Source organism: Orcinus orca, chromosome 12, assembly GCF_937001465.1.
Source record: "Orcinus orca chromosome 12, mOrcOrc1.1, whole genome shotgun sequence".
NCBI classification, from domain to species: domain Eukaryota; kingdom Metazoa; phylum Chordata; class Mammalia; order Artiodactyla; family Delphinidae; genus Orcinus; species Orcinus orca.
Window position 1 is genome coordinate 15,727,404 of NC_064570.1, and position 23,282 is coordinate 15,750,685.

Below are 23,282 nucleotides of genomic sequence, written 5' to 3' on the forward strand. Positions count from 1 at the left end.
ATAACCTTTACGTAGATTAAGCTCATCTTGCTTTCTTTGCTTTTCTTCACTGATTTTCTTGTCTGCAATTGTACCATCTTGTTTAGGTCAACTTCTGTGTTTCCAGGTCCAATTTACTTTGTCTTTAAGAGGCCACTCCCATTGCCACAGTACTAGATCTCTTTCACACTTTCTAGTATACTTGCCTAGTCTTATGTATCTTCTTCTTTCTTAACTATACTTGAGGTATTTGAGGATAGGACTCCCCTGCCTTTTTTTATTGCTTATTTTACTGGCCCCAACCAAGTCTAGAAGTGTAGTAGGAGCCTAATAAGTATTTGAGAGGTCTAAATCCTGCCACAGAAATAAAGATGAAGTGATCTACATAGAGGTAAAGCACTGTACATGAGTTCTTGTAACTGTCCATAGCCAGTGCTTATGTCAGGTTTTTTTAATGGGAAAATGATTAAATTTTATTAATTAAAACAGAACTGTGATACATTCTAAATAAAATGGTGCCAAACTGCACATATATCAGTACATAAGTGAAGTCTACACCTGTGCTTTGTTCTTGCTTTTTCGATAAAACTCCCTTCTCTGATTATTGTTCTCTTTTCAGTTTCCAAGAATCAGACTAATTTTTCATCTAATCCGATATACAATAGCTATTTCCTTTTAAAAGAGAGGTGATGATCAGTTGACTTCTATTATTTCTACCATAAAACCATAGTGCACCACAGACAGCTATGCCCAGTTTAAATGCTAGACCTTAGATTTCAGTGACCTCAAGTTTGTTTTATCTTGTGTTCAGTTATGCCTTTGCTTCTTTAGTTCATAAACTAACTTACACACTATGTGTGTTCATCTATATATGGACCAACTCCAAGAGTTGAGTATGATTTTATTGATCTTGTATTTGATTAGACCCTCACCAGGACCTAGAAAACGCCAGTCGTCTCAGTACAGTGACCCTAAACCACAGGGTAACCGTTCAAGTACAACTGTCAGAGTTCACCGTCCATCCGCACACAGTGTTCACAATGACAGAGGGAAAGCTGTTCGTTGTCGGGAAAAGAAAGAACAGAATAAAGGAAGAGAGGAAAAGGTAAATGTTACTGATATTCATAAATGAAAAAGTTATTTATTAACCTTAAAAATGAAGACTGTACAAATTTTAATAATTTTTAGTAATTAAATCTGCTACTATAATAAAACCATAGTCACACTCCACCTAGGCTAGGATTTTTCCTACTCACTATTCAACAAATAATTTTGTTTTTTTTGTTTGTTTTGTTGTTGTTGTTTTGGGGTACGTGGGCCTCTCACTGCTGTGGCCTCTCCCGTTGCGGAGCACAGGCTCCGGACGCGCAGGCTCAGCGGCCATGGCTCATGGGACCAGCCGCTCTGCGGCATGTGGGATCTTCCCGGACCGGGGCACGAACCCATGTCCCCTGCATCGGCAGGAGGACTCTCAACCACTGCACCACCAGGGAAGCCCTATTTTGGTTGTTTTTTGTAACTTTCTATCTTGATACAATTTCAGACTTGCAAACAAGTTACAAGAATGGTATAAAGAACTTCCAGTGTGGTGAATTGGGAGATTGAGATTGACATGTATACACTGATGTGTATAAAATGGATGACTAATAAGAACCTGCTGTATAAAAAAATAAATAAAAGAAAAAAAAAAGAACTTCCATATATTCTTTCCCCAGTTTTACCAGTTATTAATATTATGTCCCTTTTGCTTTATCATTTACTCTCTGTATATACTTTATTTTTCCTGAAGCATTGAGAGTAAGTTGTAGAAATGAAATCATGCCCTTTTACCCTTAGATGTTTTAGAGTCAATTTCCTAAATACTAGGACATTGTTTCACATGAAAACAATGTAGTGATCAAAATTCATAAATTTTGCATTGATACGGTACTGTTATCTAATACATAGACCTTTATAAAATTTTGCCAGTTATCCCAATAATGTCATTTATAGCTCCCCCTGCCCCCCGTGCCAGGACCCAGTATAGAAGCATACATTGCATTTGGTTGTCATGTTTCTTTAGTCTCTTTTATCTTTTTTAATTTTTTTTTTTAAATTTATTTATTTTTGGCTGCATTGGGTCTTCGTTGTTGCATGAGGGTTTTCTCTAGTTGCAGTGAGCAGGAGCTACTCTTCGTTGCAGTGCGCAGGCTTCTCATTGCGGTGGCTTCTCTTGTTGTGGAGCACGGGCTCTACGTGCAGGCTCGGTAGTTGTGGCATGCGGGCTCAATAGTTGTGGCTCGCGGGCTCTAGAGCGCAGGCTTAGTAGTTGTGACGCACGGGCTTAGTTGCTCAGCAGCATGTGGGATCTTCCTGGACTGGGGCTCGAACCTGTGTCCCCTGCATTGGCAGGAGGATTCTTACCACTGTGCCACCAGGGAAGCCCTCTTTAGTCTCTTTTAATGTGAACATTTCCTCTGCCTTTATCTTTTTTGGCCTGACTTTTTTAAGAGTTATTTTGTAGAATGTTCCTCGGTTTGGATTTGCCTGATGTTTCCTCATGATTAGATTTAAGGTTGTGCATTTTTGGCAGGAATACCACTGAAGTGAAGTTTTGTTCTTCTCAGTGTATCATATAAGGAGGCACAGGATGTTTATTTGTTCTGTTACTTGTGATAAATTGGATCACTTGGTTAGGGTGGTGCCTGCCAAGTCCCTCCACTATACAGTTACTCTTTTTCCCTTTATAGTAGTTTGTGGGGAGATACTTTGAGGTTATATAAATATTGTATTTCTCATTAAAGTTTCAGTTACTTGCTTTAGCATCCAGTGATTCTTGCCTGAAGCAGTTATTCCTCTGATAATTGAAAAATCATTTTCTAATGCTATTATCTCTTCTACATTAATTACTTGACATTGAACTGTAAGAAAAAAACTCTATCTCTTCCCCTTTATTTAATTTTATCAGTATGGACTGGTGGACTCTTATTTTATTCAGTGAATTAAAATCTATTACTATCTTTTTGATGCTTAAATTGTCCAAGAGTTGAGGAGTGGGAGACCCTTGAAGCTGGGTCTTAAGTCTTTTTGACACATACTCACCATTCTCTGAGCATTTCCTCATTTTCTGGCAAAATAGGATGTTCCAGGCTCTTCGTGTATTTACCCCATTTCTCCAGGAAACCCTGGTTCCTATTAGTGAGGAATGAGATTTATAAACCAAGATTTCAGTACCAATTATTATTTGAGGGCCTGTGCTCTCTTACAGTAAGAAATATATGGGACTCTGAGAACCTAGTTTCTGTCCTCTCTACTTCCACCTCCCCAGTCCCTTGCCCCAGGCACATACCTAGTCTATGAAATGGTAAAGTACAGGCTCACTTCTTGGCTTGTTGTACCAAAAGGACCCCTCCACACCACCTGGGCAAAGTGAAAACTGGGTTAAGCAAATGTAAAGCCCCCAGTGCTGCCCATTCAGTCCTTTTCAAAACATCATATCATGGGCTTCCCTGGTGGCGCAGTGGTTGAGAGTCCGCCTGCCGATGCAGGGGACACGGGTTCGTGCCCTGGTCCAGGAATATCCCACATGCCGCAGAGCAGCTGGGCCCGTGAGCCATGGCCGCTGAGCCTGCGCGTCCAGAGCCTGTGCTCCACAACGGGAGAGGCCACAACAGTGAGAGGCCCGCGTACCGCAAAAAAAAAAAAAAAAAAAAAAAAAAAAACCATCATATCAGCCCGTACTTCAAGATCTTTTTCCTAAATTTGCAATCTAACTTTGTAATTCTGCTTGAGAACCTCATCCAGTAACCAGCCAAGCCACACCTTTAAATATAACCTTCCTTGTTGGTATAGATACAGATGTGCTTTTAGCTCTTGATTTTGTGTCATCACCTTTATTCCCCGTCCTCCCCATTTCTGGAGGTCATTTGCCCTTGTACATCTGGATAGTCAGTTCCCTTGAGTCCCTCTCACCATCGTTCCATAGTCCTGTATTTCTGTACTTTCAGCAACAGCAGTGCTATTGTAGTTCCTGAAACAAGGAAGGGTATGCGGAAGGTGGCTAATGCCTCTGGCCTTAGGCAGTATTATCAATACGAAGGTTGCCCTTGCCTATCATCTAGGGTGTGGGTTGTAAGCCTTTTAACCATCTGTGGTTTGTAGAGCTCAATGTCCTATACCTTTTTCACTTTATATCTATACTTTTATACCCTGAGAAATGATGTGTAGAACCTGAGGTACTATAATCAGCAAATCAGTTGTATAAATTAAATTGAATTAATATGATTTGCTTGTTAAAACAGGAAGATATAAAGCTTTTCAAAAATATAGCATGGTGATTAAGAGTATGGGCTTTGGAATCATGTAGACTTGTATTTCAGCACCATCCCTGCTGTTTCTGGATGTATTACCATAAGCTACTTGGGCTTTCTAAATTTTATCCCCTCATATATAAAATTACTTTAACGCCTGTCTTATAGAGTTTTTGTAGGATAAATAAAATAACTTTTTTTAAAAAAATTTATTTTATTTATTTTTGGTTGCGTTGGGTCTTCGTTGCTGTACACGGGCTTTCTCTAGTTGCGTTGAGCGGGGGCTGCTCTTCGTTGTGGTGCGCGGGCTTCCTCATTGCGGTGACTTCTCTTGTTGTGGAGCATGGGCTGTAGGCACACGGGCTCAGTAGTTGTGGCTCGTGGGCTCTAGAGCACAGGCTCAGTAGTTGTGGCGCATGGGCTTAGTTGCTCCGCGGCATGTGGGATCTTCCTGGCCCAGGGCTCGAACCCACGTCCCCGGAATTGGCAGGCGGATTCTTAACCACTGCGCCGCCAGGGAAGCCCCAAGATAACTTTTTTTTCTACCTAGTGTGTGCTCAATAAATGTTAGCTATTATTTCCCAAACATTCCAGGTAACTGAGATTTTTGTTACATATGCTATTGACTTGAACAGTTTCACCATTGCATTTTTTAAAATTTTAATGAAATATCTTAGAGGTTGATGACTACATTCAAAATGCTCTTTAATTTATCTAAATGCAAAAGTAGAATTATTAGGTTAAAAGTAGGATAAAAATAAATTCCCCAGAAGGAGGCTCACTTTGAAAAAAAGTTCTTATTTACCAATGGAAGTATTTTAGCCTTCAGTTTAAAACAAATAGTGTTTCTATCACCCTTTGATTCTCTACTGTTTCAAGAATAGGGCAAGAGGACAAAGTATAATAAATAAACATAAAATCAGCTACATTAAGAGGAGATCTTAGGGGCTTCCCTGGTGGCGCAGTGGTTGAGAGTCCGCCTGCCGATGCAGGGGACACGGGTTCGTGCCCCGGTCCGGGAAGATCCCACGTGCCGCGGAGCGGCTAGGCCTGTGAGCCATGGCCGCTGAGCCTGCGCGTCCGGAGCCTGTGCTCCGCAATGGGAGAGGCCAGAACAGTGAGAGGCCCGCGTACTGCAAAAAAAAAGAGGAGATCTTATCTGTGTCTTTGCTGAGTGTAGACATGACTTACGTGCTAAAATCCTCAGGACTTGACAGCCAAAGAACAAGTGTATAGAATAGATTTTCTTCCCAAATCAGCCAGTGTGTCTTTGTTGGTAATATATGCCCAGTGTTGAGAAACTTACATTTGGGGAGATCAGAATAATATATTTCAAACAATTATAGAACAATTAGATGTTAAACTGGTGGTAGCTAGTGACTAAAAATAGCAGAATTCTTAGAAGGAGTTGGTAGTAGTGAGAAAGCTTCATGGAAGAGATAAAGCCATTAAGTCATACAGAATGAATAAATTTTTTTTTCCTATTTAAAACCTTTTGTTACCTATTCACTTAGAAAATCAGAAAATAGAGCAAATGAAAAAAGAAAACTCAGACTCACATTCTTACCCACCCAGAGTTCTGTTAATCTCATGGTATATGCTTTTAATGCTTTTCTATTGCGTGATTTTTTTTTTTTTTACCGTAACTGGAATCATAAAGTAGCCTGTTCTTTTTGATTATCAATGTATCCTAACAGTCTTTCTATGTTGAGTTGGTCTATTCCTCTAAATAGTAGCTGTACAAATGACTAAAGAAAAGGAAATAAGAGCACAGAAACAAGTGTCTTCAGTAAAATGTCTCTCTTAAGTCTATTGCCCATTATGCAAATGAGTTTTTTTTTAGTCTTGAGTTTTGAGAGCTCTTTATATAGTCTAGAGACTAGTCCTTTGTCAGTTATGTATTTTGCAGATAGTTTCTTTAAGTGTGTAGCTTGTCTTTTCATTGTTTTAGCAGGATCTTTCACAAGGCAAAAGATTTTAATTTTGGTAAAGTCCAACATTTCCTTTTTATAAATTATGCTTTTGGTGTCAAGTTTGTAATTCTTTGCCTAGCCCTAGATCCCAAAATTTTTTAATTTTTTTCTTAAAAGTTTTATAATTTTATGTTTTACATCTAAGTCCATGATCTGTTTTGAGTTGATTTTTGTGTAACGTGTGAGACTTAGGTCAAGGTTCATTTTTTGCCTATACATGTTCAATTGCTCCAGCACCTTTTGTTGAAAAGGATTTGTTATAGCACAGAGAACTACATTCAATATCCTGTAATAAACTATATGGAAAAAATATGAAAAAGAATATACATGTATATATATATATATATATATATATATATATAACTGAGTCACTGTACTGTACAGCAGAAATTAATACAACATTGTAAATATACTTCAATAAAATAAATTTTTTACACCTTGGTCAAAAATTATTTGGGCATATTTGTGTGGGTCTGTCTATGGGCTCTCTATTACATTTCATTGATACATGTATCTGTCTCTCAACCAATACTCCACACAGTCTTGGTTACTATAGTTATATACTGTGTTATGTACATAGTAAGCTTGAAATTGAGTAGACTAATTCATCCCATTTTATTCTTCCTTTTCAAAGTTATTTTAGCTATTCTAGTTCCTTTTTTTTCATGTAAATTTTGGAATCAGCTTTTCTACATCTACAAAGAATCTTGCTGATATTCTGATAGGAATTATGTTAAACCTATGTATCAGTTTGGGGGAAATTAAGATCTTTGTTACATTGAGTCTTCCAATCCATGAACATGTTATCTCCTTTAGATCTTTGATTTCTTTCATCAGCATTGTGTAGTTTTCAGCATACAGGTCTTGCATATATTTTGTTAGATTTTAAACCTAAGTATTTCACTTTTCTAAGTGATTGTATCAGTGGTATTGTATTTTTTATTTCAGTATCCACATATTTATTGCTAGTATATAGAAATACAAGTGACTTAAAAAATTCTTTTAGGGCTTCCCTGGTGGCGCAGTGGTTGAGAGTCCGCCTGCCGATGCAGGGGACGCGGGTTCGTGCCCCGGTCCGGGAAGATCCCACATGCCACGGAGTGGCTGGGCCCGTGAGCCATGGCCGCTGAGCCTGCACGTCTGGAGCGCTCCGCAAAAAGCCCACAACAGTAAGAGGCCCGCGTACCGCAAAAAAAAAAAAGAAAAAAAAAATTCTTTTAAATTGTGGTTTAAATATGTATAACGTAAAATTTACCATTTTAGCCATTTTTAAGTATGCATTTCTTTCCTTTTTTTTTTTTTTTTTTTTTTGCGGTATGCGGGCCTCTCACTGTTGTGGCCTCTCCCGTTGCGGAGCACAGGCTCTGGACTCACAGGCTCAGCAGCCACGGCTCACGGGCCCAGCCGCTCCACAGCATGTGGGATCTTCCTGGACCGGGGCACGAAACCGTGTCCCCTGCATCGGCAGGTGGACTCTCAACCACTGCGCCACCAGAGAAGCCCTAAGTATGCATTTCTTAAAGTGCAATTGAGTACATTCACATTGCTGTGGAACTATCACCACCATACATCCACAGAACGTTTTTAATTTTGCAAAACTGAAACTCTGTGCCCGTTAAACAATAACTCCCTGATAAGGAAAACTCTATTTTTCTTTCTGCTTGCTACTTGCAAAACACTTCTGTACTCCAAATGTGTAGGATTTTTTTTCCACATCAAGCAATTCTTTGACACCAGTTGTGTGTCCTACAGTCTAACTCAACTGGCATCAGATCCACAGGTTAAGAGTTCAGTTGCACAGGGTGCCTCCACATCACATGCCAGTTGCAAGTCCAGCTTGTCACCTGTGCTTCTGACCAACTGGTATAAATCAGAGGTTACCAAAACAACCCCCTTGGGTTTGATAATTAGTTAGAGCAGCTCACAGAACTCAGGAAAACAGTTTTCTTACTAGATTTACCAGTTTATTACAAAGGATGCAATTCAGCAACAGCTAGATGGAAGAGAAGCCCAGGGCAAGGTACGTGGGAAGGGACGCAGAGCTTCCATGCCTTCTCCAGATACGCCACCCTCCTAGCACCTCCGCATGTTCACCATACCCTATCCTTTTGGGGTTTTATGGAGGCTTCATTACATGGGTATGATGGATTAAATCATTGGCCATTGGTGATTCATTGAACCTCCAACCTCTCTTTCTCCCCAGAGGTTGTATGGTAGCACTGTAAGTTCCAACCCTCTAATCACAAGTTTGGTTCCCCTGACAACAGTCCCCATCCTGTGATTAACTAGGGGCTTTCCAAAAATCACCTCATTAACGTAAACTCAGGTTGAGTTGAAGGGGCTTGTTATGAGTATCAAAAAACACCTCTTTCACCTTTACTGCTCTGGATCTAATTCAGGAGCTGGGAACAAAAACTGCATATTATAACAAAAGATGCTTCCATTGCTCTTATCAGTTAGGAAATCATAAGGGTTTTAGGAGTTATATGCCAGGAATAGGACTAAAACTAAGTATGTATTTCTCGTTATAGATCATAATATTGCATTCCCTGTTCCTTCCCCCTGCCCACAGGCCCTGGCAACCACTATTCTACTTTCTGTCTCTATGAGTTTGATTCCTCTAAGTACCTCACATGAGTGGAATCATACAGTATTTGTTCTTTTGTGACTGGTTTTCCTACTTAGCATAATGTCTTCAGGGTTCATCCATTTGATAGCATGTGTCAGAATGTCATTCCTTTTTAAGGCTCATATTCCGTTGCATGTATATACCATATTTTGTTTATCCAGTCATCCATCAAAGGACACTTCGGTTGCTTCCACCTTTTGGCTATTGTAAATAATGCTTCTATGTCACGGGTATATAAATGTCTCTTCAAGACCCTGCTTTCAAGTCTTTTGGAGATATATATATATTCATATACAGAAGTATTCGTGTATAATTCTGTTTTTAATTTTTTGAGGAATCACCAAACGTTTCCACAGTGGCTGCATCATTTCACATTTCTACTAACAGTGCACAATGTTCCAATTTCTCCACATCTTTGCCAACACTTGTTATTTTCTTTTTTTAAAAAATAAATTTATTTATTTATTTATTTATTTATGGCTACGTTGGGTCTTCGTTGCTGTGCGCGGGCTTTCTCTAGTTGCAGTGAGCAGGGGTTACTCTTTGTTGTGGTGTGCGGGCTTCTCATTGCAGTGGCTTCTCTTGTTGCGGAGCATGGGCTCTAGGCGCGCGGGCTTCAGTAGTTGTGGCACGTGGGCTCAGTATTTGTGGCACGTGGGCTCAGTATTTGTGGCTCGTGGGCTCTAGAGTACAGGCTCAGTTGCCCCATGGCATGTGGGATCTTCCCAGACCAGGGATTGAATCCGTGTCTCCTGCATTGGCAGGCAGACTCTTAACCCACCAGGGAAGTCCCTGCCAACACTTGTTATTTTCTGTGTGTGGTTTTTTTAGTTAGTTAGTTAGTTTGTTCTAGTTTTGTAATAGTTTTGTAATAGCCATCCAAATGGTGTGAACTAGTATCTCACTGAGGTTTTGATTTGCATTTCCCTAATGATAAAATTGACTTTTTACGTATATTTAGTATCCTGCCACCTTGCTGAAGTCATTTATTAATTCTAGGAGAATTTTTGTAGATTCCTTGGAATTCTCTGGGTAAACATCATGCCATCTGAAATAGAACAGTTTTATTTCTTCCTTTTGGATTTGTATGTGTATATGTCCTTTTCTTGCTCTGTTACACTGGCTACAACTTCTAGCACTATGTTGAATAAGTGTGATGAAAGTGGACATCCTGATCTTAGTGGGGAAAGCATTCAGTGTTTCATCATTAAATATAATGTTAGCTGTAGAATTTTTTTTTTTTTTTTTTTTTTTTTTTGGTACGCGGACCTCTCACTGCTGTGGCCTCTCCCGTTGCGGAGCACAGGCTCCAGATGCGCAGGCTCAGCGGCCATGGCTCACGGGCCCAGCCGCTCCGCGGCATGTGGGATCTTCCCGGACCGGGGCACGAACCCGCGTGCCCTGCATCGGCAGGCGGACTCTCAACCACTGCGCCACCAGGGAAACCCGCTGAAGAATTTTTGTGTGTGCTTCTTACCAAGTTGAAGAAATTCGTGTTTACCACGAATGGATGTTGAGTTCTGTCACGTGCTTTTTGGCATCTGTTGCATGATCATGTAGTTTTCCTTCTTTGCCTGTTAATATGTGGATTATATTGATTTATTTATTGTTTGAATTTTGAACTAGCCTTGCATCCTTGGAATAAACCTCACTTGGTCATGGTATATAATTCTCTTTATATCTTACTGAATTCTATTTGGTAATATTTTGTTAAGGATTTTTGCATTTATGAGGGATATTGGTCTATAATCTTTTTGTTTTGTTTTTTAATTCTCTTTGATTTTGGTATCACAGTAATAGTAACTTCATAAAATGAATTGAAAAATGTTCATTCTTCTGGAAGAGATTGTGTAGAATTGGTAGTTCTTGTTTAAATGTTTGATAAAATTTTCCAATGAAACCATCTGGGCTTGGATATCTTTTTTGGAAGTTTTTAAATTATGAATTCAATTTCCCTAGAAGTTGAAGGGCTGTTTAAATGATCTTTTTCATAATAGTTGAGTTGTAGTAGTTTGTGTTTTTCAAATAGTGATCCATTTTGTCGAAGTTGTCAAATTTATGTCAAGTTTATTTTGAGCACCAAAAAGGAGTCTACATTCTTTTTAACCTCTACTGCTTTCTTTTACCTCCTGGTAGTTGTTAGTATTTTCCCTTAGAAATGTCAAAATTTGAAATTCCATAGCTCCCCTTGGCCGACCTATTATAGAATTGTTTCTCCTTTCTGCCTGTCTGAAATTTGTTTTGCTTTGTCTGCAAACATTCCCTCAGCACTGTGTTCTATGGGAGAAAATAAGGTGAGAACTGCTGATAAAGTGCCTTATATTTGCGTTTCCCTGGGCTTGCAGTTTAAGTTTCTAATAGGAACAGTGTCTTCTTTCTATCCCCCGCAGCTGCTCGTACAGAATAGATTAGTATCTGTGAATGAATAACAACTTCATAAATACTTAGAAGAAAAGATAACCTCCTCTTTTAAATGTTATACAACACCTCCCTTGAATCTTTAATGTTCCTATTGGATACTAAATATGTAAATTGTGAGACAGGCACTTATTTGGTCATCTAGTGTAAGACTTTGAACGTCATAAATATTGGTTAAGTCTAGACATTAGTACTGACTTTAGACAGCACCAGTGACAAAGAAGTCATCATGTTATGGGCAAAAAAATGTTATGGATTTTGGAGATGGGGGTAACAATCCTAGTACAAGACCAAGTAAATGATTATTTACACCAATATAAAGTTTCATAAATTTTCTTGGCTTATAAAATTCACGACTGTCTCAGCAGTTTTTTCATAGCACCTCTAGGACAAAAAGAATACCCATCCATTTGAAATTTGGTTAAAACAACTCTTTATGTCCCAACAACACCTTTTGGACACTGTACAGTTTCTCAGACCTTGGAGTCACAGTGGACATTCCACTGTCATTCCTCTTCCACATTGATTTTTCCCGGTATATGTTTTATCACAGCAACTGCCAAAAATCCAGCCTCACAAAAAATACGGGATTATTGAAAGGAATGCAGCAGTCTTCACGGAGAAACTGAACTACCTCGAGCCGGTAGTTCACCCAATGTTCAAACAGGTGTTTTTGTATTTCCCTCAAAAATCTGAAAAATCCTGCAGCGCCCTGTGAGTTCACTGTTGTGCCTTGGAGTGCTTTAGTGTGCATCTTGCGGCCCTAATGACTGTCATCACAGAGGGTGGGAGGGAAAATCTCTCCGAAGGACTGAGGTGTCTTTTGGAGGGATGTGGGAATAGTGAAAAGGGATGTTTTGGGAGTATCAATGGGGACTGAGTACATGTTAAAGATTGACCCATAATCTTAGCTAAATAAACCATCTGTCTATAACCTTATCTCTTCTAAAGTTTTGAGATAAATGCCATACATATCTAATATTCACTAGGGACTACAGTTTATCTCAATATTAATTTTTACTATTGTCAGTTCATATGCATAATATTTTTATTTTTCTTTAATACCGTTGTCATACTTTTTATGTAAAAATAAAAATTCTGTATGAAACTCTGATGTTGATGTAGAAGGATGACTTGTAGTCTTTGATTCTGTCCTTATTACTTGGTACTATTACATTAGCTTTTTAAAAAATGTCACCTAAGTCCAATCTTTGTTTCTGACTCATAGAAACAAAATATAATTTTTGAGTCAATCAAAAGCTCTTGTTTTTTCTCTCTGTTTGTGTAGAACAAATCACCTGCTGCAGTTACAGAACCAGAGACAAATAAATTTGATAGTACTGGATACGATAAGGACTTAGTAGAAGCTTTGGAAAGAGATATAATTTCTCAGAATCCCAATGTTCGATGGTAAGTTATATCACAACAAAATAATTGGGTGTTGCTTTTTGGAACAGAAAATGGAACAAATGTGGGCATGTACTGAAGATCAGTCCTTGAGGATAGAACCTGAGGACATACAATGTGAGCATGACACGTAATGAAAAACTTGACTTTGGTTCAGGCTGTACCAGTTTTTGTCTGAGATTTTTTAATTTAATGAAATAATAATAAAATTCTTATTAAATTAAAAATTCTACATACAGAATGGGAACAAGATCACAGAAATTACATCTTTTGGGGACATTCTCCAGTGGTAAAATGGCAGTGATTCTATGCGTGTGTATTGCTTGTTATCTTTAGGTTTATACAATATATGTTGCTTTTATATCCTATTAGAGCAGTGGTTCTCAACTTTATTCCTGTTATATCTAAGGGATAAGTTAGGAGTTTGGGATTAACATACACACACTGCTATATATAAAATAGGTAACCAACAAGGACCTACTATATAGCATAGGGAACTATACTTAATATTTTGTAATAACCTAAAGGGAAAAGAATCCCTTTGGAATAACCTAAGGGAAAAGACTGAAAAAAAAAATAGATGTAGTTGTATGTCTAACTGAATCACCCTGCTGTACACCTGAAACTAATACAAAAGTGTAAATCAACTATACTTCAATTAAAAAAATAAATATTATATCTAATCAAAGAACTGTAATTTATCACAGTGAGTTATAAATCTCCCTTTCCCACAAAGTTAGGTACATTCTGTTATACGTTTTTTGTTAAAACTTTAATTATTTTTAGGTATAGTTTTGAGGGGTATTTTCAAATATATTATCATGTCATATATCATAATATATTATCATGCCACGTGTACCGGTTGTTGTAGTAGTAGTTGTGTTCTAGTGGTTGGAGATGACTTCATGGCAATCTCTATGATACTCTTTATTTATTTTTTATTTTTAATTTTTTTTCTATGATACTCTTTAATCTTGGTGTCTATCTCTTGATAGGGTTGGGGGCAAAACAGCAGTTTTGCAAGCTGTATCTGCTTTATGCCCTTTTTATTCTTTATGGGTTTTTTTAATGGGCTCATTATTTCTAAATCATGGAATTTATGGAATGAGCATTTTAAGAGCAGAACTTTAAAATGAAATGGCATAATACTTAAATTGTAGGCCTATAGACCTGTGTTCTCATTCACCAAGCTGAAAATCATTACTCCCAAGAATTGAAGATTCAGGGACTTCCCTGGTGGTCCAGTGGGTAAGACTCTGCGCTCCTAATGCAGGGGGCTCGAGTTCGATCCCTGGTCAGGGAACCGGATCCCACACACTACAACTGAAGATTCCCCACACGGCAACGAAGATCCCACGTGCCGCAACTAAGACCTGATGCGGCCAAATAAATAAATATTTAAAAAAATTAAAAAAGAATCGAAGATTCAGATTGTGCTCTTTCTATATACTGGTTGGTGTGGCAGGCCTCGTCACAGTGTGTTAGTTCACTAGTGCCTAGGAAGAAGCTTAGCATTCTGTCAGCAACGTAAAATCATGTGCTTTCAGTGATTCTCAAGAATGACTACATAGAGTTAGGTTGTTGTAGTTAGTTTATCAACAACTACAAGGTTGTTGATAAAATATCTTCTCTTTCAGGGATGATATTGCTGATTTAGTAGAAGCTAAAAAGTTGCTTAAGGAAGCTGTGGTGTTACCAATGTGGATGCCAGAATTCTTCAAAGGCATTAGGAGACCATGGAAAGTAAGTGTATTACTGTAACGGCATTGTCAAAGCAAATGGCAAGTGCATTGCTATAGAAAGCCAGTATTTATCTGTGTTGGGGGAAGTGGGAGGAGAAAATAGAGCAGGTAAAGAAAATTATTTTAAACTATGTTGTGTTATTCAGAACTTTGTTTAGACCAAGAGCTACTGCAAGGTTTCCAGAATAAGAAATAGGTACAGGACTTCCCTGGTGGCACAGCGGTTAAGACTCCACCTGCCAATGCAGGGGACACGGGTTCGAGCCCTGGTCCAAGAAGGTCCCACTTGCTGCGGAGCAGCTAAGCCCATGTGCCACAACTACTGAGCCCACTATGGAAGCCTGCGCACCTAGAGCCCGTGCTCTGCAACAAGAGAAGCCACCACAAATGAGAAGCATGCGCACTGCAACGAAGAGTAGCCCCTGCTCACCGCAACTAGAGAAAGCCCATGCACAGCAACGAAGACCCAATGCAGCATAAATAAATGAATGAATGAATGAATGAATGAATAAATAAATTTACTAAAAAAAAAGGAATAGGTACAATGTGAATATTTGGAAAGTTGGACACATAGCAGATTTATAATGAGCTTACATTCGCAAATATGAACAGGTCACCTAATGCAAAAATACTCCATTTTACGTGTTGTGTTGCAGAACTTACATCTATATTTCTTGGAATTGTTCTTAAGAAACTAATAAGATATATCTGTATCTAATGAGTACTTTTTAAAAGTCATGTGCTGATATGAAAAGAGACTGTCCAAAAAACTCTTGGATTTGGGAAATGTGCTAATGGCTAACTCTGTACTTATTTTTTAAAATTCTTGAAAGGTTAAGTGATAAGCAAGATACAAAATTATGGACATACAGCTATGTAAAAAAAAAAAACTAATTTGAGCAAAAAGACTAGCAGGAAATATATCCAGATACTAATGGTACCTGTGCTAGGGTATGATATTATATCAGTACTATAATATTGATTATATTATTTCTCATCTCTTAGTTCCAATTTTTTAATAATGTGTAGTTCCCCTACTTTTGTAATGGAAAAAGTAAATTTGTGATAAAGTATCCTTCTGTTTATCTTTGTCTTTTACTTGTCTTAATGTTATGTGTAAGTTGGTTGAAAATTGATCCTTAGTAACGGAATTCTTGTGAATTAGAACAATGGCACATAAATCCTTTGCTGATGCTATTATATTCCCAACAGGGAGTGTTGATGGTTGGCCCACCTGGCACAGGAAAGACCCTCCTTGCTAAAGCAGTAGCTACTGAATGCAAGACAACATTCTTCAATGTCTCTTCATCAACTCTGACTTCCAAATACAGAGGAGAGTCTGAGAAGCTTGTTCGTCTTCTGTTCGAAATGGTGAGTGCTTGAGCTAACTCTAATGATTCTTTACCTCTAGAAGGGGAGAAAGTGAGTTGTAATTACAGCATGTAGAATCGCTAGGCAGGATGCTTTTGTGCCCAGAGTGTGATTCCTGTGCTCTTGAAGGTAGAAAATTTTTATTCAATACTAACATGAATAACTTGCATTTCTCTTTGACTCCTTTTCTCTGGATGAAAGGCTGTCTCTGTTAGCTTATGGACATGCTCATGTTACGGGATCTGCATTACTGATCTGCTATAGGAATGTGAAATTATTACGGTTTTTAAATCAGGCTTAGTTATCGTAAATGCAGTATTAGAACAAAAATGAGAAAAGGTGAAAATCATAAGTAGATATGGAACTGAGATTACCTCCAATCTATTAACTATATCAAATACCCTGAGTTTAATGACCCAGTCTTTAGATTAAGTTCTTCGCTTCTTTGAGTTTCTTTTTCCTTCTTCCACTGCCACTCATCTGAGTATCAGTAGAAGAAATGTAATTCAACAAGTTCTGCTTGAGTGTTTAGGTTGAATTCAACAGCTTTTTAGACTTCAGACTTTGTTTCACTTACTGTTTCCGTCTTACCTCATTTAAGAAATTGTGTAGTTATATGCATGAGGACAGAGTTATGTTTATTATATAGATAGTGAAAAAGATTTACATTCCTGGTCGTGGTGGACAAAACCTTAGATGACCATGCTAATATTATACCAGATCTTCCTTCCTAGGCTGAGAATAAACAAACAAAACCCTCACAATTTCATGTTATCTGTTTTCTGTAAAGGCTTCTTCCTGTTTCGGTTCCCATTTTCTTTCTCCTTCAACTTCGATAATTCATAAGGCAGAATGTAAATTCTGACAAGTTCTTATGGATTATTAATAGTCCATCCCACAATAGGAATCTAATGGAGAACCTCTTAGATCCTTTTGAAAAATTAGCTTGCTATTTGCTTCAGGGGAAAAATTATATTGTCAGTATTCCAGAATAACTAGGCCTTTTAAAAATGTAAGCTAGGGGACTTCCCTGGTGGTCCAGTGGGTAAGATTCCACGCTCCCAGTGCCGGGGGCCCGGGTTCGATCCCTCGTCGGGGAACTAGATCCCCCATGCGTGCCACAACTAAGAAGTCTGCATGCCGCAACTGAGACCCGGAGCGGCCAAAATAAATAGTTTAAAAATTTTATTTAAAAAAAAAGTAAGCTAAATAGGGTGAATGGGGACTTCCCTGATGGTCCAGTGGTTAAGACTCCACGCTCCCACTGCAGGGGGCACAGGTTCAAACTCTGGTTGGGGAACTAAGATATCCCGCATGCCAAAAAAGAAAAAAAAAAAGTAAATAGGGTGAATGGCTGAGTGTGGCGTCTTTAGAGTCCGGTGGCCTGGGTTAAGACCCCACTTCTGTCACTTTCCTAGATGGCTAATTGTGGGAAAATTCCTCTCCTGTCCCTCAGTTGCTTTATCTATAAGAGGAGGACAGTAATTTAGGACCTACCTCTGTAATGTTTGGAGGGTGAAATCAGCCAATACATGTAAACTGCTTAATACAGAGCCTGACTCATAAGGACTCATAAATATTAACTGTTACTGTTTAAGAGTTATTTGATTTTTTTTTAATGTAGGGTTTTATATTAAGGAAAAAGGACTATTTTCTTCTATGAGGGAAAGCCTCTTACAAAGTAGTAATTTGCAGTATTTTTGTATACTGCGGTTTATAAAGACACATCAAACAACTTATTTTTTACTGCTTCCCTGGTATTGCCCAGGAGAATCTTAACCATCTTTAAACAAGTCCTTGCTTATCTGGAGCGAGCTACTTTGCGTTGCCCACTTGAGCAGGGGCTCGGTCACAAACCAGTGCCTGCAGATGGGAGCTTCTGCCTTTCTGCATTTCGGTTAGGGCTCATTTGAAACCACCTTGATTTGCTTCTGTTCATATGGACTCTCTCGAGTAAAATTGTACTGCCTCTCATATTTTGGTTTTGACTGCTCTACAGATGACTGCCTCTCTCTTGAGTGCCCCTCCCCCTGGACCTCTCAAAGTGAGCATTCCTCAGGGCCTGTATTTTGAATAAGGCCACTTACATATTATAAAAGTCTGTCCAGGGTTTTTCACATGACATGGTAACAAACACATATAAAAACTTAATTGTATAGTTTTTGTTGTATTGTCAGGAACTTTCATTTTCAAGTGTCAGAAATCTAATCAAGTGAACAACACTCTCAGTTGTTCCAGCAAAATTCCAGAGATTAATGTTTGGTCTCTTTTCAGTCACATGCATATGCCTGGACCCTCCTGGGACTCCAGCAGAGTTGGCCTCTCTTGAAGTAATGGAATAAGAATGAGAGAGAGATGATTTACAAATGAGAAAGACAGCTTCTCTTATCATAAGGAGCCATGCTGTGCAGGCAGAAACAATTGGTTTCCTCTCCGAGTCTCTCTACATTACTTTCTCAGGTCATCCAAAGCCAATTTTAAATGTGCCACATAGCCTCTGCTTTAAGTCAGACCTTTCTGCACACCCTCAGTATTTGGGAAGACTCAATCTAGTAATTTTTGCTTGAAATTTAATTTTTGTTGTTGGTTCTGTTGGTAGATGGTTGCTAGCTAGAATTTCAATTATAAATTTTCTTGCATGTTTGCTTTTTTCTTTCTTTCCCTCCATCCAGTTTATTTTTCTCCCTCTGTTTCTTGAAAAGAAAGTACAAAAATGTTTGTACACAGTATCTAAGATCCAAGTAAGGATACCTTATTAAAAATGTATTATTAGGGCTCTTGGTTAAGAATCTGCCTGCCAGTGCAGGGGACACGGGTTCGATCCCTGGTCCGGAAAGATCCCACATGCCACGGAGCAACTAAGCCCTTGCGCCACAACTACTGAGCCTGCACTCTAGAGCCCGTGAGCCACAACTACTGAGCCTGCATGCCACAACTAATGAAGCCTGTGCGCCTAGATCCCGTGCTCTGCAACAAGAGAAGCCACCACAGTAAGCCCGCACACTGCAACAAAGACCCAACGCAGCCAAAAATAAATAAATAAAATTTAAAATTATTATTATCTTACTATCCCTTTGGAGGCAGTAGATGACTTAGAATTCAAGTTTTTAACTAGAAAAGAAAGTGAGATTTAACTATTAGGATTTCCCAAGTGAACAGACTAAAACTAAATCTATACTTTGGAAGCACTGTGCTTTCAACACAATCGCCTCTTAGAGGATACTGAATTATAACCTCATGGTCCAAAGAATTGATGAACCCAGTACAATTGCGTGTTCAAATCTGTAATGTTCACTTACCATTGTGGACTTGCATTTTACGTTCAAGCTTTCTTGTGCAGTGATTCTGTAAGTTTGGATATTTTGTTTAAAAAGTGATTAACAATAAACATTAGTTACTATAATAAAATGCTTCTTATCAACTATACTCCAATTTTAAAAAAGTCTACTAAAAACAAAAAAAAAATAAGTAAATAAAATTAAATGCCTCTTCAGTCTCCTTAAGAAACGGGTGATACTATTGAGTCTTACACAGCTGTTTACTAGATAATACTTGACTAGATCTATTAGTTAATGGATCAATCTTCCCTGTCCTTTGGTTTGGGGAAGAAATGCATTTAAGGTACAAAAATAAACTTGGGGGATATTATTCAGCCATAAAAAAGAATGAAGTGCTGAGACTTCCTGGTGGCTCAGTGGTTAAGAATCCGCCTGCCAATGCAGGGGACACGGGTTTGATCCCTGGTCTGGGAAGATCCCACATGCCATGGAGCAACTAAGCCTGTGCGCCACAACTACTGAGCCTGCATGCCACAACTACTGAAGCCTGCGTGCCTAGAGCCCATGCTCTGCAACAAGAGAAGCGACTGCAATGAGAAGCCCGCACACCGCAACAAAGAATAGACCCCACTGTCCGCAACTAGAGAAAGCCTGCACACAGCAACGAAGACCCAATGCAGACAAAAAAAAGAGTGAAGTACTGTACATGCTACAATATAGATAAACATTGAAAACATGCTAAATGAAAGAAGGCAGACACAAAAGGCCACATATTGTATGATCCCATTTATTTGAAATGTCCAGAATAGGTAAATGCAGAAAGACAGAAAATAGATTTGTGATTACCAGGGGCTAGGGGCAGGGAAGTATGGGTTATTTTTGGAGGCAGTGAAAATGTTCTGGAATTTGATAGTGATGATGGTTGCACAACATTGTTAATATACTAAATACTGAATTGTCACTTTAAAATGGTTTAAATGGTGAATTTTATGGTATATGAATTTTATCTCAAAAAAAAAAACTGAGGCCATTTAAATTGACCTCTAATTGACAACTTAAGAGGATAAAAATCAGTTGACCTTTGAACAACGTGAAGGTTAATCTGCATATAACTTATAGTGAGCCCTCTGTATCCACGGTTCTTCCACATCCTTTGGTTCAACCAACCACAGACTGTGTAGTACCATAGTATTTACTATGGAAAACTATCCACATATGAGTGGACCCATGCAGTTCAAACCCGAGTTGTTCAAGGGTCAGGTGTACTTGTATTAGTCAAATAAAAAATGGCAATTAAATTAGAATCCCTTAGAGGGAATCTATGTGATTTTATTTAAGGTAATGGTTCTCTTTAACAAAAATTTTTCTAGAACTTTACAACACGTCAGTATCTGTAAATGTCTTCCCACCATTGTTGTCCATATTATTGTAGTGTACAGGATAATCCTGTATTTATATGACTCATAAACAAATACACGTTGAAGATAATCAGTTATAGTATTGAATAGTATAAAAAATGGCCATGTAAGATTTAAGTATATGATAGGTCTATATTAGAAGCTGTATTTTAGCTGTTCCAGTTCTATCCTCTCTCCCCAGTATTAGGCAAAGAGGGAGAGATGCACAGGGTGGCAGCCTCCACAGCTCTTTTCTAATTGCTAAACTATAGATGACTTTTCAATGAAATAAAAACCTGGTGTTGCACGCTTTCTCCCTTCAGGCTCGATTTTACTCTCCAGCCACCATATTTATTGATGAGATAGATTCCATTTGTAGCCGCAGAGGGACTTCCGAAGAGCACGAGGCAAGCAGAAGGGTGAAAGCCGAGCTGCTGATTCAGATGGACGGTATGCCTGTGTCTCTGCGTGAGCTGAGCAAGCCCCACTCATAGTGCTGACCCACACAGCCCCAGGGACGCGGGGCTGGCCAGTCGGTCCTGGAGATCGCCAGCGGTAAACTGGGTGCACTGACAGTGGTGACACACCAGCAATTATGGCTGTTTATTCACAGGACACCCTCTGTCATACACACTGATCTCATTTTTAGCCATGAAATTGAAACAAATGCCGATTAATTGGCCTTAGAGAGGGATATGTATGGTTTTGAAGAATTTCTAAATTGCTATGTAGTTGTGCTGAACTAGTCTTTTGATCAAATCTATTTTGAGTCCTATTTTTTGCACACTGCAAAAACTCATTTTTCTTGGACCACAAATTCACATACATACCAGTTAGCTTTATAAGTCTTAGAGAGGCTTGATGATTACCCTGCTTTTAATGTTGTGCTAAATATCTGATGATCTTTAAGTAGTTGAGCTTTGTTTTTTCTTTTTTTACTGTGTTCTTATCCTTCCTCAAGGTGTTGGAGGTGCTTCTGAAAATGATGACCCTTCCAAAATGGTTATGGTTCTGGCAGCTACTAATTTTCCCTGGGATATTGATGAGGCTTTAAGACGACGTCTTGAAAAAAGAATCTATATTCCATTGCCATCAGGTATCTTTATTTGAATCAGAAAGGTCATGTTAACTCTTAGGTAGTTTTGCTTAGAAATTTTAAAATTTGGTATTAATTAACTTTCCAAGACAAACGTAGGATGTCTTTCCTTATTTTAATTGGTTTGGCTATATTTGGAGCCTAAAGCCTTGATACTAGGAAATTTAAAATTCAATGAAATACTTCAATTTTAAAAAATAAAAATTAAAATTTTAAAATAAATGCAGTAAATTCAGTAAGGAATAGGTCTTAAATTTTTTAAGCAAATGAGCTCTAAGAATTGGAAAACAACTTCTCAAAGTAGACTGGAGAAAAATAAAACATTGTTTGTGTTGAAGGCTTATATTTTTAAATTTGTTTCTACCAATAGCAAAAGGCAGGGAGGAGCTATTACGAATAAGTCTACGTGAGCTGGAATTGGCTGATGATGTTGACCTTGCAAGTATAGCAGAAAACATGGAAGGTTATTCAGGTGCGGACATTACCAACGTGTGCAGGTATGAATTATTTTGGAAGCATAGGTGTTTTTTTTCTTTTTTTTTGAAGCATAGGTTTTTGTGGGTATAAGCTTCTATTATGAAGTTTTTATGCTGAATTAAGACAGATGAAGAATAAAGACCCACATTATAATCTAGTCAGAGACACAAGTTTTGGTATTACGTTAGTGTTAGCTAACAGCCTCTCTCCTGTCTCTGTGATGCTTATTCTTTATATTATGGTACACTTTTAATAAAATTGAATTGCTCTCTTATTATATCCTTTTAATTCTTCTTGGGCTTTTTGCTCAGATTCAACTGCTAAAAAAACAACTCAAAAACAGGCCTTATAGTCCAGTACTGGATTCTGTGCAGTACTACATATGTATATGTAATAAGATAATTACAGAATAACATATGCACTGAAACATTTTTTTGTTTACACGTTTTTAAAACCTAGGGATGCATCCTTGATGGCAATGAGAAGGCGTATTGAAGGTTTGACCCCAGAAGAAATCAGGAATCTTTCAAGAGAAGAAATGCACATGCCTACAACTATGGAGGATTTTGAAATGGCTTTAAAAAAGGTTTCTAAGTCAGTATCTGCTGCAGACATTGAAAGATATGAGAAGTGGATATTTGAGTTTGGATCATGCTAAATTCTCACATGTAAACTGTGAGAAACCTGCATTAAGTGTTTGAATAATAATTAAAAGTAGTATGTCATTGCACCAAGCGCTATATTTTTTTAAATTTTCATAATGGTAAGAGTGAAAAAAAAGTATGATTCTGAATAAAGGAAATTTTTAAAAGTTACAAGCAAATATGTTTTACTTTAGCATTACTGTATTTCTCTTTCACTGACAACAAATGTTGCGGCACAGATGCCATTACTTAGCTTGGAAAACTGTCTTATATGTACATCTAAGTATACTATCTTCTCTTCCACTGCCTGCGGCTGCTGTTCCTTCTAAAGAATAAGACTGGCTCTAGCTCCACAGGTGCCAGTGGATAGCTGAAAATTCCTGAACATTTTTATACAAGTAGCCATTTGATGCATGAACCACACCCAGTGTGCTTTCCTTCCTGCGTGGTGTTATGGTAACTTCCCTCCTCGTCCTGAGAGAGCTTTAAAGGCCCTTCATTTTACTGTGCATTTAAAAGGAAAAAATATATACATCTATATAAAACCTTGCCTGCCTGACTTTATTCTGCCTGTGTAAGAGG

General features: G+C 38.3%; 1 protein-coding gene across 1 annotated transcript in view; it reads left to right on the top strand.

The window, feature by feature from the left end:
* Positions 1 to 22,879, top strand: part of KATNA1 (katanin catalytic subunit A1) — a 35,439-nt gene extending 12,560 nt beyond the window's left edge. Inside the window, exons 4-11 of the mRNA XM_004263726.4 lie at positions 904 to 1,084; positions 12,577 to 12,698; positions 14,333 to 14,438; positions 15,650 to 15,808; positions 20,807 to 20,933; positions 21,445 to 21,579; positions 21,950 to 22,076; positions 22,516 to 22,879. Coding sequence (XP_004263774.1) covers positions 904 to 1,084; positions 12,577 to 12,698; positions 14,333 to 14,438; positions 15,650 to 15,808; positions 20,807 to 20,933; positions 21,445 to 21,579; positions 21,950 to 22,076; positions 22,516 to 22,714 — 1,156 coding nt within the window. The 3' untranslated portion in view covers positions 22,715 to 22,879. The remainder of the gene's footprint in view (positions 1 to 903; positions 1,085 to 12,576; positions 12,699 to 14,332; positions 14,439 to 15,649; positions 15,809 to 20,806; positions 20,934 to 21,444; positions 21,580 to 21,949; positions 22,077 to 22,515) is intronic.
* Positions 22,880 to 23,282: the final 403 nt, after the last annotated feature.